Source organism: Ailuropoda melanoleuca, chromosome 10 (assembly GCF_002007445.2).
Source record: "Ailuropoda melanoleuca isolate Jingjing chromosome 10, ASM200744v2, whole genome shotgun sequence".
Taxonomy (NCBI): domain Eukaryota; kingdom Metazoa; phylum Chordata; class Mammalia; order Carnivora; family Ursidae; genus Ailuropoda; species Ailuropoda melanoleuca.
In genome coordinates this window covers 22,541,474-22,556,699 of record NC_048227.1, presented here as the reverse complement: position 1 = coordinate 22,556,699, position 15,226 = coordinate 22,541,474, and the positions used below count along the sequence as shown (strand labels likewise).

Below are 15,226 nucleotides of genomic sequence, written 5' to 3'. Positions count from 1 at the left end.
AGGCCTGAGCCACTTACCAAGAGATCTTTGAACAATTTAGTATATCTTTTCCTTCTCTCTACAAGTGTTTGCATGTGGATACCACATATCTATACATATAAGTTTGCCACCTGGGAATTTTGGTGTCCTTTGTTGGTTACTCAGGTTCATTGTAAACTTTCTCTTTTTGATTTTTCATTGAAATTTGCTTTAAAGGACTGAATTTGTCAGTGATCCTTAGTAAATCTCTTTTTTCATGGTTCTGTAGTCTTTTCATTAATACTTTATTTCCTTATTTGATTCCTTGGCATGATAAAACATACCTGAATCCATTTCCAAGGATATTGGAAAGAATCAAATGACCAGATATCCTCACATTTATTTGCTTATTCAGTACACGATTTTAAGCATTTCCTATGTACCAGACAGAGGACACTAAAGCCTCAGAGTTTAATACTGAAATATTATAATTAAAATATATTACTTTAATGATATAGTAAAAAACCTCTGTTTTGAATAGCTTTTGGAAACTAGCTTCACTAATTTGACTCTTTTTATTATCCTTTTAAGTTAAAATGATCGTGTAACTTTTTAAGTTTTTATTTAAACTCCAGTTAGTTATTGTACAGTGTTACATTAGTTGCAGGTGTACACTGTAGTAATTCAACAGTTTATAAGTCACACTGTGCTCATCACGACAAGTGCACTCCTTAATCCTCACCACCTGTTTCACCCATCCCTCCACCTCCCTCTTCTCTTATAACCATCAGGTTTGTTCTCTATCAATAATAGGGTCTATTTCTTGATTTCTCTCTCTCTTTCTTTTATTCCCTTTGCTTCTTTGTTTTGTTTCTTAAATTCCACATGAATGAAATCATATGGTATTTGTCTTTCTCTGACTGACTTACTTCACTTAGCATTTTACTCTCTAGCTCCATCCATGTCATTGCAAATGGCAAGAGTTCATTCTTTTTTATGGCTGCGTAATATTCCAGCGTATGTGTGTACCACATCTTCTTTACCATTCATCAGTCAATGGACATTTGGGCTGTTTCCATAATTTGGCTATTGTAAGTGATACTGCTATAAACATTGGGTGCATGTATCCCTTTGAGTTAGAATTTTTGTATTCTTTGGGTAAATGCTGGATCAAAGGTAGCTCTATTTTTAGCGTTTTGTGGAACCTCCATACTGTTTTCCACAGTGGCTGCACCAGTTTGCATTCCCACCAACAGTGCAGGAGGGTTCCTTTCCCCTTTTCTCCACATCCTCGTCAACACCTGTTGTTTCTTGTATTGTTGATTTTAGCCATTCAGACAGGTGTGAGATGATATCTCATTTTGATTTGCATTTCCCTGATGATAAGTGATGAGCATCTTTTCATGTGTCTGTTGGCTGTTTGTTTCTTCTTTGGCGAAATGTCTGTTCATGTCCTCTGCCCATTTTTTAATTGGATTATTTGGTTTTGGGGTGTTGAATTTTATAAGTTCTTTATATATTTTGGATACTATGCTGAATTATAGTTCACAAAGCTCACTACTAAAAATCTGTGAACTTGCCCATTATGTTATTTGGATTTTAGTGTTGACAGATGAGGACATTGAGGCACAGAGAGGTCAAGGAGTTTGCTCAAGGTTATATTGCAGGTAAGTGACAGAGTGAGGATTCAAACCGGGGGAATCTGTCTCAGATTCACTGTACCACAGAAAAGTAGCCTCAGAAATGTACAGAGGCAGCATGATGGAGGGGGAAGAGCACAGAACAGGGAGCTCCTTCTGTGCAGCTTTGTAGCAGCAACTCACCCTCTTTGAGTCTGGCATTATGATCTATAAAATTAGAAGGGTTTATGTAAATTAGGAAGTAGCAAACTTTACCTGGAAACAAAACCAGATAATATATATTTTAGGCTTTGCAGGCCATATTATAGCTATCAATTCTATTATAGGATGAACGCAACCACAGTACAGAAATGAGTGAGCATGGCTGTGTGCCAATAAAGCTTTATTTATAAAAGTAGGAGGCAGCCTGAATTTAGCCCATAGGCTGTAGTTTGCCTGTCCCTGCTTTAGTATATAATTGAATTAAAGCTTATATTACCTTTCTTTAAGACTTCCTGGAGGTAGAATATAATGAAGAGAAAGGTGGTCTTATTTTTTGTGTTTTAAATTTTTAGTTAAGTATTTCTTGTGTTAGAACAACAACTGGTAAGTTATCAGGGAGAAGATCTGGACTCAAAATTCTGAGTTGGAATCGTAGCACTGCCACTCGTTAGGTGGATGGTTTTGATCCGGTCACTTGACTATTCTGAGACTTGATTTCTCTGTAAAATAAGGATGACAATACTTAACCTATGTAAGTTTTTGTGGGAAATAAGTCAGATAATGTTTATGAATGCATTTTGAAAACTATGAATTGTTTTTCATGACATTTGGTTTGTGTTTACTCTCTACAGGAGTACCAGCTCATGATAGGACTCAGTAATGCTATGCTCTGGGCTTCCTATTTTGTTTCATTCTTTCTGATGTTTTTAATTATCATCTGTTTACTATGCGTGATTCTATTTGTCAAGGCAAGTACATATTTGAATGCAGAACGCTGCATCTATAGTTCAAAAGGGATAAAATAACGGTGGGGATGGGCTGAGTGGGTTTTATTTTGCGAAAGAATACATGCATACGTTTTTCATTGAGTCCCCTTGGGAATTCAGAAGTGGCTCAGTTTATCAGCACACAAAACCATAGACCTAGATGGGCAGCCCTTCCCCAAGAAAAGAGTTACTTAGTTCACTTTGCATCTCTCTGAGCAGTGACCCATTTCACTAGGACTACTCAAGTGGTAAGGGTATTTTCTTTGGCCTTCCTTGTTTATCTATGACACCTCTTCCAGTAGGACTAAACTGACATCCCGATTGTTTTGTTAGATCGTACCTGAGATAGTCCTCCAGTACAGTGACCCGTCTCTCGTCTTCGTCTTTTTCCTGTGCTTTGTTGTCGCCTCTATATTCTTCGGCTTTCTGATTTCCACATTCTTTGACACAGGTGAGTCTAAGACTCCTCCGTTGACAGATTCTCAGCGTTTCAGTTGATCTTAAAGATGATTGCATTTGGGAGCTCTTTCTAACCTTCAGCTGCCACCTCATATCCAGCCTCTGCTTGTTATACTTTAACAAAAAGACAGATATCATATACATGTAAAATGATTTGAGAGGAAGGGCACAGGAAAATCAATACAGCAGAGGATGCCCGTAAAACCAACATAAGGTCACATGTGACAATAGGGTGTCAACTGAAAGAGGGTCATGTGGAAATATTCATTCATTCACTCACTTGCTCTTTAAAATCTTTGGATCACTCACCACATGCCTGGAACCACGTCGAATATGCAAAAGGCACATGAGAATTGACTTCTACTCTTTGTGTCCTCACATTTGAGAGGGGTATGTGACTGGATAAATTCAGACTGGGCTAAGTTAGGGAATTTGTACAATTTCTTCTCCAGTGGTCATTTTCTGTTATCATTTATTAAAAAAATAAGTATATCTTTTCTTTTAGATAACAAATATTCACCATGTTCACTTTTATATCTTTCATATATGCTGAGTAATTAGAGTATTACCTTCTCTTGGTCATTTAAGGTACAAGTACTATAAAACAAATTGCTTTATGGTAAAATTGACATTTCATAGGTATTTTTATTGTTTTCGATAACACTTGGTTGGTTCTTATAAAGAAGAGAGTCATACCTACCACCTACCATGAAGTATAGTAAAACTATGAGTGCAGAGACTCATTATGTCAAAGTCAGGCTGAAGGTGGCTTGCTGAAGAGCAGGTAAAGTGGACAAATCCCCAGAAGCAACTCATTGGCCAAAACAACTATGATACTAATTAAATATTTTTAAAAATTCATTCTGTTTATAAACATTGCTGAGGTGGCACAAAGTCCAAAAAATTAGGCGGGAGGTGATTGAATGCCAAAGATAGCTTTTGTGTTGGGATTTTCTGTTGAGCACTAGAGATTTTGGTGTTTTCTTCCGATAGCAATTCAGGGAGCTAAGGGAAGTCTGGAGAACCTGCCAAAGGTGGACTATTTAAGAGGTACACCTCAAATAAAGGTAAAACCTCAAAGAGCCGCTCTTGCTGTGCAGGTGAATGAGAAACAAAAGGAGGAACAGCAAATTCTTGCTTTGCTTACCTTCCACACAGAAGGAACAGCAAATTCTTGCTTTGCTTACATTCACCAAGGTATTAAGATTGTGGTTTATGTGAGAAGGGCATCAGTGAATGCAATCAGCAGATAAAAATTCCAGGTTTTAATAGCAGAAGATTAGTGAGTTATATATAATTTTATATTTGGAAGTTACAGAAGTGCTTCTTTATCCTTCTTGCCATCTGCTTACATATCTGAAGATTTTTGATTGTTTTTTGTGATTCCTGTTTTAGTTGGCTTTTTGACTAAATAAAACTACATGTATTCCCTAGGGAATGATCTATATATGAAGTGGTATCATTCTATTATATTTCTACTGATGCTTTTGCATATTTTTATTATAAGTCCTTTAAGCTTTTTCATGGCATGAAAGAGATAACAAATGCAGGAGTGTATATACAGTGTACATAATAATAAAATGAACACCCAGGTGCTCCCCCAAGTACTCAACATACCGCACTGGAAAACAGAAATCGCTAGTATCTAAGGAACACTTTGGGTGCTCCTTTCTGATAATAACCACTATTCTGATTGACTCTTCTTTACAGCTTTTCCACTTATATATCTATCACTAGTTAATGCATTGCTTAGTTTTATTAGTGAAATTACACCATATGATTTGGATGCAACATGCTGTTATGATTTAAGCTTTATCTATATAGTTATGATTTCATTTTTACTGCTATATAGTGTTCTCTTGTACAGTTATCTGTTTTACACTTGATGGGTACTTGGGTTGTTTCTAGTTAGTTATTGTTATGAATAATATTGATGTGAACATTCTTACATATGTCAGCTGGTAGATTTTTTCTGGGGCACATAATTAGGAGTGGAGTTTCTTACTCAGAGTATGTGAGCATGTTACCTTACTAGGTTATGTCAAACTGTTTCCAAAATGGTTGTACAATTTCAAATTTCTCCTAGCAGTACGTAAGTATCTCTGTTGTTTCAGACTTTTAAAATTTGTATCATATTTTGAGGTGTGAGAGGTATCTCCTAGTACTTTTAATTTGTAATTTCCTGGTAATTATTGATGTTGATCGTATTTTTAGGTTAATAAGAACCATGTGTGATTTTCCTCTATAAAATGCCTGTTTACATCTTTGACCACATATTTTTACAGCTTTATAAAAGTATAATATACATACCATAAAATTCACCCATTGGTAAGTTTTTCAAGTTATGCAACCATCACCAAGTCTCATGTTAGAAATTTTCCATCACTCCTAAAATTTCCTTTGAGCTAATTTTCAGTCAATCCTCATTCTTATCTTTCTGGTACAAGGCAACAACTTATCTGCTTTCTTTCTACATAAATTTGGCTTATCTAGACATTTGGTGTATATGGATAAAGTAAGTATAAAGTCTTTTCTTCTTCTAAAATATCTAGTCTAGCTTCTTAACATAATGATTTTGAAATCCATTCATGTTTTAGCATGTATCAGTATTTCCTTTCTGTTAATTGCTGGATAATATTTCCTTATATGGATATACAACATTTTGTTTATGCATCCCAGGGTTAAAAGACATTTAAATTGTTCACAGTATTTTAGGCCATTATGAATAACACTGCTATGGCTATTTACATACAAGTCTTTGTGTGTACGTATGTTTTTGCTTCTCCTGGAAATGGAATTGTTGGATTGTGAGATAAATTTATATTTAACTTTTAGAGAACTTCCCAATTTTTTCCCAGTGTGGCGATAACAATTTTATATTTATCCCCACCAGCAGTGAATAAGGGTTCCTGTTTCACCACATCCTGGCCTTTTTTCCCCCTTTAATTTAACATAATTTAATTTAATTTAAAATTCCAGTATAGTTAGCAAACAGCATTCTGTTAGTTTCGGGTGTATAATATAGTGATTCAACATTTCCATACAGCACACAGTCCTCATCACAGGTGTACTCCTTAATCCCTATCACCTATCTAACCCATTCCCCCCCACAACCTCCCCTCTGATAACCATCAGTGTGTTCTCTAGAAGTAACAGTCTGTTTCTTGGTTTGCCTCTCTCTCTCTCTCTTTTCCCCCCTTAGTTTGTTTCTTTGTTTGTTTGTTTAAGTAGACTCACAGTGGGCTGGGGCCGCACTCAGGACCTTAAGATCAAGAGTTGGATGCTCGACCAACTGAGCCACCCAGGCGCCCCTCATTTGTTTTGTTTTTTAAGTCCACATGTGAGTGAAATCATATGGTATTTGACTTTCTCTGACTGGTATATTTCACTTACCATAATACTCTCTAGCTTGAAAGTTCCTCAGGAAGTTAAAAATAGAACTACTATATGATCCAGTAATGCACTACTAGGTATTTACCCAAATACAAAAATATTAATTCAAAAGGATATATGTACCCTGATATTTATAGCAGCATTATTCTATAATAGCCACATTATGGAAACAGCCCAAATGTCCATTGACTGATGAATGGATAAAGAAGATGTGACACACACACACACACACACACACACACACACACACACAGAGGAATATTACTCAGCCATAAAGAAGAACGAAATCTTAGGGAGTGTTTTTAACACTCACACACACCGTCTCAGAGGGTGACCTGACCTCATATTAACTTAATCATCCTTTTAAAGGCCCTGTCTCTAACTATGGTATATTCTGAGATACTGGGGGTTAAGGCTTCAACACGTGAATATTGGGGTGGTGGACACAGTTCAACGCAGAACACCTGGTATTCCTAGTAATTTATTTAATGTAAAACACTGCATATAAAAATTGTGGAAATCACTTGAGTGATTTTTTTCCTGCATAAAGGATTTACTTTTAAATCCATCAGTCATCTAGGTGTGGGGCTCTAGCACCCCTAGATTAGGGGTGTGATAATAATCCAATAAGGATTTGAGGTGATTGAAAATGATCCGTTTCTGGTACACCTGTACTTTAGATGTAGCCTTTCAGGGCCCTAAGTAAAAGTTTGAGGTATTAATTATGGCTTCTTTTCTTTAGCATGTCTTAATACCTGTATGCCTTTGACACTGTCAAAAACTCTGCTCAGCCCCTCAGACTCTCAGCCACAGATTTTACAAATGCTTCGAGGTGAAAATTAGCACGAAATTTTAGACTTACCTTTCCTGAGTTCTCTTCTTACCTTGATTTTGGCCCTGCAAATTGTCCCCTCCTGGTAGCTCTCTGTCACTTAACATACTTAAAAAGTATCTCTTTAACATACAAACAAACTTAAAAAATAATTTGTCTAGATTTTCCTGGTCATTGAAAGAGTTGGTCTGAAATAATGCAATCCCCGTGACACATAGCATCCTAATCCAGATGCTTCTCTGCTACACTGACTTTTTTCTGTCTTTTTAATGTACTGTTTTATAAAGTATTAAATAAGTATTCAAAGTATCATGGATAAGACTGAAAATATATTGTCTAAAACCACTGTCAGCTTTTTCAGTTTTCATCTTCCAAAATTCCAAAATAAATGGAAACAGGTGTATTCATATGATGAAATTAGTGGTGGTGTCCAACTAGAGATTGTTAGGCTGGGCAGTCACGAATTAAAAATGAAAAAGGAAGCTTTTATAAACATACGTCCTTTTTTAGATGAGTAAATATTCACGGTCATAGCATTAGCATTAGAAGGAGGATGAATTCCAGCAAAGTTTATTCCCTGTACCACTCATTCATTCAATCATTCATTTAAGGAAAAATATTTATTGAGCACCTGTTCAGCACTGTTCCAGATGCTCATGATACAGTGGTGACCAAGGCAGTTTCCCTTCTTTTGTAGGGTCTACGTTTTAGAGCTCTTTTGTAATAAGATGAGATTTCTACATCAAGCTTTTGTAGTTTACTTGAACTGACTCTGTGTTTTCCTTCTTACCTTTCAGCTACCTTGGCTGTTTCTGTTGGAGGTTTCCTCTATTTTGTCACCTTCTTTCCATATGTGTTCGTGAGCACCTTGTATACACAGATGGCCCTCACCGAGAAGCTGGCTTTCTGTCTCTTTTCAAATGTCGCTGTAGCTTTGGGGGTTGATTTTATAAGCAAGATGGAAATGAAGCGTGAGTCTTTCCTTTGTAAAATTGACTTTGGTGATTTGATTCCCAGGAAGAAAAGGCATGTGATCTGGGGTTGCCAGTGGAGTGGGTGGGACAGTGGGTGAGATTGGATTGTAGTGTTTCTTAAATATTTCTTTTCTGGATTGTAGTATTTTTTATCATAAAAATGATATCTCTGTACTATATATATATATACACACACACACACTATATATATGTATACCTATGTACATTAACATATATATGCAAATTATGTATGTATGTATTTACATGTCTTTGTATCAGTGGGCTCATCTTGAGGAGCAGTTTTGCCACCTAGGGGGTATTGGCAATGCCTAGAGATATTTTTGGTTTTCGATTATCATGTCTAGCAGAGGACTACTACTGATACCTAGTGTGCAGACGCCAGAGATGCCACTAAATATGCTACAGAGTACAGGACATTCCCTGAAACAGAAGTATCCAGGTTCAAATGTCAGTAGTGCTGAGGTTGAGACACCCAGCTAATATCCATATTTTAACATTTGTGAGTTACACTGTTGCATCTAATTCCTATCCAATGTGAAGAGTTCTTCCTAGCTTTTCCCGGTATATATAGGGACAAGAGAAATGTGGCCCCCCACCATTATCAATATAATTACACATTTGTTCAGTTTTGTACTACTCCGGAAATACTTAGGGAACTAACTGCCCATCCGTACCACTGTAAGCAACAAACATATTAAGTATGGTAATTGTTTGTAGTTCTACGTTTAGTCTGAGGCTGTGTAGTCAAAGTATTATGTTAAAAAATTACTTGGGTTAGTACTCCTTTTTACTTTCAGTGCAATTATTCATTCAAAATACAAGTAGGCACATTTGTTTCTGTCTCTTTTCAAATGTCGCTGTAGCTTTGGGGGTTGATTTTATAAGCAAGATGGAAATGAAGTGTGAATCTTTCCTTTGTAAAATTGACTTTGGTGATTTGATTCCCAGGAAGAAAAGGCATGTGATCTGGGGTTGCCAGTGGAGTGGGTGGGACAGTGGGTGAGATTGGATTGTAGTGTTTCTTAAATATTTCTTTTCTGGTAAGAGAAGGGAATGATTCTTATCTAACTATGATTTTTCTATAGTTTTTACTTTCTACAAATTGTGTTAATGTTTTACATACTCAGAAATTTATATTAAACTAACAGTGATGATAGGATGAAAAATGGGATACAAACAGAAACAAATGAGTGAAATCATGTGGTAGTTGTCTTTCTCTGACTGACTTATTTTGCTTAGCATGATACTATCTCCATCCACATCATTGCAAATGACAAGATTTCGTTATTTTTTATGACTAATATTCCATTCTGTATGTGTATATATACATATAAATACAATATATATACATTTAAATACAAATAAATATGTATATATATACATATATACATATAATATTAAACTTTACATTCAGTAAAATTGCCCTTTTTGGGGGTGTACAGTTTTGTGAGTTTCAATACATGTATATATTAATTTAACCTCCTTCTCACACCTTTTTCCATTCATCAATTGATGGACACTTGGGCTCTTTCAGTAATTGGGCTATTGTAAGTAACTCTGCCATAAACATAGAGGTACATGTATCTTTTGAAGTTCCACATAAAATTATAGTTCAGGGGCACCTGGGTGGCTCAGTTGGTTAAGTGTCTGACTTATGAATTGGGCTCAGGTCATGATTTCAGGGTCCTATGATTGAGTCGCCTGTCAGGCTGTATGCTCAGCATGCAGTCTGCTTGAGATTTTCTCTCCCGCTTCTTCTGCCCCATCCCTGCTCACACTTTCACTTTCTCACTCTCTAAAATAAATAATGAATCTTAAAAAAAATTTATGGTTCAGCTTTTTCATTTCTCAAAAAGGGCTTTTGAAATTTCAATAGGTATTGTCTTGAATCTACAGATTGCTTTGGGTACTGTTGCCATCTTAATATAGTCTTCTAATTTATGAACACAGGAAGTTTTCCCACTTATTTAAGTCTTCTTTAATTTCTTTCGGTGATATTTTGTAGTAGTCAGCATACAAGTCTTGCATCTCCTCTTAAATTTATTGATAAGCATGTCATTCCTTTGATGCTATCGTAAATGGAATTGTTATCTTAAAATCCTTTTTAGTTGTTCATTATGAATAGATAGATGTATTGCTGATTATTGTATGTTGACCTTGTATCCTGCAACTTCGCTGAATTCTTTTATTAGCTTTAACATTCTTTTTGACGGAGTCTTTAGGATTTTCTATGCATAAGATTATGTCATCTGTAAGAGTAGTTTTAGTTTTTCCTAAGTTTTTATTTTTAATTTTTTAATTTATTTGAAAGAGAGAGAGACAGCAAGAGAGGGAACACAAGCAGGGGGAGTGGGAAAGAGAGAAGGGGGCTTCCCGCTGAGCAGGAAGCCCAATGCGGGGCTCGATCCCAGGACCCTGGGATCATGACCTGAGCCGAAGGCAGACGCTTAATGGCTGAGCCACCCAGGTGCCCCTCTTCCTACCTAATTTGCCTTATATCTTTATCTTGCTTAATTTCTATGGCTATAACTTCATATATGTATGACGTTGAGTAGAAGTGGGAGAGTGAACGTGTTCTTCTTGTTCCTGATCTTGGAAGAAAGTTTTCTGTCTTTTACTTTTGATTATTATTTTAGTTGAGGGTTTTTCATAGGTGACCTTTATCCCATTAAGAAAGTGCTTTCTCTTTCCATTTTTAAATGTTTTTTATTATTATTGTTATTATTATGAAAGAGTATTGATATTGTCTAATACTCTTTCTTTATCCATTGAAATGAGCATGTAACTTTTTTTTCCTTCTTTTTCCCCAGCTTTATTGAGGTATGGTTCATAAAAAAGTGTCTATATTTAGGTTTTGCAGTGTGAATTTTTAAAAGGCGTACAATGATACATGATGATTTAATATACAACATGTATGCTGTGAAGTGATGATCACAATCAAGTTAACACATCCATTACTTTAAATATTATTTGTGTGTGTGTGTGTGTGTGGTGACAATATTTAAGATCAATTTCTTAGCAAATTTCAAGAATTCAATAAATTACTATTAACTACAATTACCATGTTGTACATCAGATCCACAGAATTTATTCATCTTATAACTGAAAGCTTATTCCCTTTGACTAACATCTCCCAGTTTTCCCAGCCCATGGTCCCTGGAAATCATTCTTTTACTCTCTGGTTCCAGGAGCTGTTTAGATAAAATATATAAGTGAGATCATACACTATTTGTCTTTTTATGTCTGGCTAATTTCGCTTAGCATAATGTCTTCCAGACTCATCCATGTTGTTGCAAATAGCAGGATTTCCTTCTTTTTTATGGTCGATAATATTCCTATGTGTGTGTGTGTTTATATGTATGTATATATGAACAGTTGACCCTTGAGCAATATGGGGGTTAGGGCACTGACTGCTCATGAAAATCCATATATAACTTTTGGCTCCATAAAAACTTAACTACTAATACTCTAGTGTTGGCTGGAAGTCTTACCAATAACATAAATAGTAGCTTAATTCATATTTTATATGTCATATGTATTATATACTATATTCTTATAATAAAGTAAGCTAAAAAAAGAAAGTATCATTAGGAAAATCATAAGGAAGACAAAATAAATTTACAGTATTGTACATACATATTTTTTAAGATATTTATTTGAGAGACAGCACGAGCAGGAGGAGGGGCAGAGGGGGAGGGAGAGGGAGAGAGAGAATCTCTCAAGAAGACTCTGTGCTGAGTGTGGAGCCTAACAAGGGGCTTGATCTCACAACCTTGAGATCATGACCTCAGCCTAAACTAAGAGTCAGACACTTAACTGACTGGGCCACCCAGGTGCCCCTGTACATATATTTATTGGAAAAAAACCATGTATAAGTAGACCCACAATTCAAACACATGTTGTTCATGGGTCAACTGTGTATATATCACATTTTCTTGGATCATAGAATGGGTATTTTCTTTATCCATTCATCTGTTGATGGATACTTAGGTTGTTTCCATACCTTGGCTGTTTGAATAATGGTGCAGTGAATTTCGGGGTACAGCTATCTTTTCAAGATCCTGTTTTCATTTCTATTTTTTTCTGTTTTCATTTCTTTTGGGCATACACCTGGGAGAGGGGTTGCTGGATTATACGTTTGAAAATTTTGAGGAAACTCCATACTATTTTCCACCATGGCTGTACCAGTTTAAGGTCCCATTCACAGTACATCTGGGTCAAGAAAAGAATATGTAGGAGTGGGACGTTATTTTAACATAAACAATAAAATGGACTAAAATGGAAAGTTTGTCTACTTCAAAGTTAGAGTTCAATTCATATATCTTGATATAATGAAATCATGTAAGTAGGAACTAATAGTTCTATATACATTTCCATTATCTCCCTTGGTTCTCATTCTAAATGCAAATGTACATAGTGTAAGAATATACAGAGGCTACTTCTCTGTGTCACTGCTTATAAAAGAGTAAGTAGTAACCACCAACAAAATAGTCTAAGAGCTCCCTCCAAAATTAACATTAAAGGGGTTTTCAGGGAAATAATTATATAGTATGTTTGTTTTGCCTTTGGCTATGTGTTTAACTGTCACATTCAAAAGGAGTTCCTATGCAACACAAAATTTTTTTTAAAAACCCACAAAAAACCAGAAAAACCCAAACTACCCTATAACACACAGATCTAACAAAGTATATATGGTCAGAGATTCCATCAGGTGTTTAAAGATGCATTTACTTCTATTTTTAGTACCTAAAGTGTTTTGAGAGGGCATTCATTAGTGTAAACATTTTAATCTATACACATAGTATAGTATTAATAAGAAATCCTGTATTCAATTCAAATTGATTTTGCAAGTTAGTAACAAGTGCTTTGACAAAGTTATAGAAAGCGCATTTTCTTGTTTTCTGTTTTCATACGGTGTAAATTTTTTTTTTTTGGTGTTTATACCTTTTAAAGGCTAAAATCAGCCAAATATTCAGCAATATGTATGCTAAAAGTTTGGGTGGTAGTTTGTATTTTAAAAGAAACAATTTCCTTATGATTTGCCTCAAGTAAGTAGTATTTCCAGCTAATAATAAAAACTAAGAAAAGCACATTCAAAATGCTGATTTAATTTGGCAGCAAATTGTTATTCTTTGGAGACTAACGACAGTAGACATTACCCATCAAGATGAAGTGGGCTCTTTCAAATACTCAATAGTCTACATAAGAGTTTAGAAAATATTTTTTCTTAAAGATTTTATTTATTTATTCGACAGAGATAGAGACAGCCAGCGAGAGATGGAACACAAGCAGGGGGAGTGGGAGAGGAAGAAGCAGGCTCACAGCAGAGGAGCCTGATGTGGGGTTAGATCCCATAACGCTGGGATCACGCCCTGAGCCGAAGGCAGACACTTAACTGCTGTGCCACCTAGGCACCCCTAGAAAATATTTTTAAAGATGCATATGTAATCACTGATAACAAGGAATACCTAGTTTATGATGACTTGAAGCAAAACAAATGCTCATAAGGAAAAAGAGCTGTGTTTTAATATTATCTAAATTTATTTTTGGTCAGTAGCCTAGTAACATTTTCCTTTCAGAGCTTTGAGTGCCATACTAGATGAGTTGAACCTCATATATATAGAACACTACACCCCAGAACAAAAGAATACTCATTCTATTCGAATGTACATGGAACATTCTCAAGAATAGACCATGCTCTGGGTCACAAAACAGGTCTTAATAGATACCAAAAGACTGAAATTATTCCCTGCATATTCTCAGACCACAATGCTTTGAAATTGGAACTCAACCACAAGGAAAAATTTGGAAGAAACTCAAACACTTGGAGACTAAAAACCATCCTGCTCAGGAATGATTCAATAAACCAGGAAATGAAAAATCAAATTAAACAATTTATGGAGACCAACAAAAATGAAAACAAAAACCTGCTTTCTCTCTTGATCTTGAGTTAAGATGGCAGAGGAGTGGGGGACCCCTTTTTCAGCCGGTCCCCTGAGTCGAGCTAGATAGGTACCAGACCAGCCTGAACATCCACAGAATCAGCCTGAGACGCAGGAAGATACATCTGGATCTCTACAAATGAACATCTCCAGTGCTGAGTATTGAGGTACGAAGCAGGGAACCATGAAACCGTGCACAGATATCAGAAGATAAAGGGAAGGGGGAGGGAGCCACCGCGTTCGGGCGCCGGGAAGCGGTAGCCACCTGCACGGGGGAGCAGGCGGACTCACTGACTGGCACCCGTGAGAGAGCAGACTGACTGTGAGCCGGGAGCGCGTGCCACCAGGCATCTCACGGATTCAGGAACTCCGGTGTGCTCACTAGATCCAGACTGAGACTGGGAGCTCCGGGAGTGTGCGCGGGGCGGCATTAGCAACACAAAGGATAGAGACGCGCCGGCCCTGGAAGTGAGGGCTGGGACGCCGGGTGTGGGGCGCACATCTCGGGACGCTGCAGGATTGAGCAGCACAAACAGTAACAGAGTTAAAGTGGCCAGAACATCAATGGGGAATGGGCCACAATCCCTCTGTTCTATGACAGAGGCTGAGATTTGGCCGCTGCTGCTCTGACTCTCAGAAGAGGCACAGCAAACCGCCAGGGAAAGCCGCCAGAGAACAAAAGCCTGGAAATACCGGCTCACAGTGTGCCCATCCCCATCCCCCCTCGCAGGGGACACGGAGACTCTACCCAAACAGGGGTGCCTGAGTATTCGCACGGCAAACCCCTCCCCCAGAACACAGGCTGAGAAATCAAGAACCCCACAACCCGGGGTGTCTGGGTGGCGCAGTCATTGAGTGCCTGTCTTCGGCTTAGGGCGTGATCCCGGCGTTCCGGAAAGGAGTCCCTCATCAGGCTTCTCTGCTGGGAGCCTGCTTCTACCTCTCGCAGTTCCCTGCTTGTGTCCCTCTCTCGCTGGTTGGCTCTCTGCCACATAAATAAATAAATAAAATCTTTAAAGAAGAAGCCCACATCCCTAAG

General features: G+C 37.1%; 1 protein-coding gene across 1 annotated transcript in view; it reads left to right on the top strand.

Annotated features, from left to right (window-relative positions):
* The window catches only part of LOC100463697 (ATP-binding cassette sub-family A member 3-like), a 156,193-nt gene that overhangs the window by 27,203 nt on the left and 113,764 nt on the right, over positions 1–15,226 (top strand). Inside the window, exons 6-8 of the mRNA XM_034669566.1 lie at positions 2,432–2,548; positions 2,900–3,017; positions 8,048–8,221. Of these exons, the coding sequence (XP_034525457.1) occupies positions 2,432–2,548; positions 2,900–3,017; positions 8,048–8,221 (409 nt within the window). The remainder of the gene's footprint in view (positions 1–2,431; positions 2,549–2,899; positions 3,018–8,047; positions 8,222–15,226) is intronic.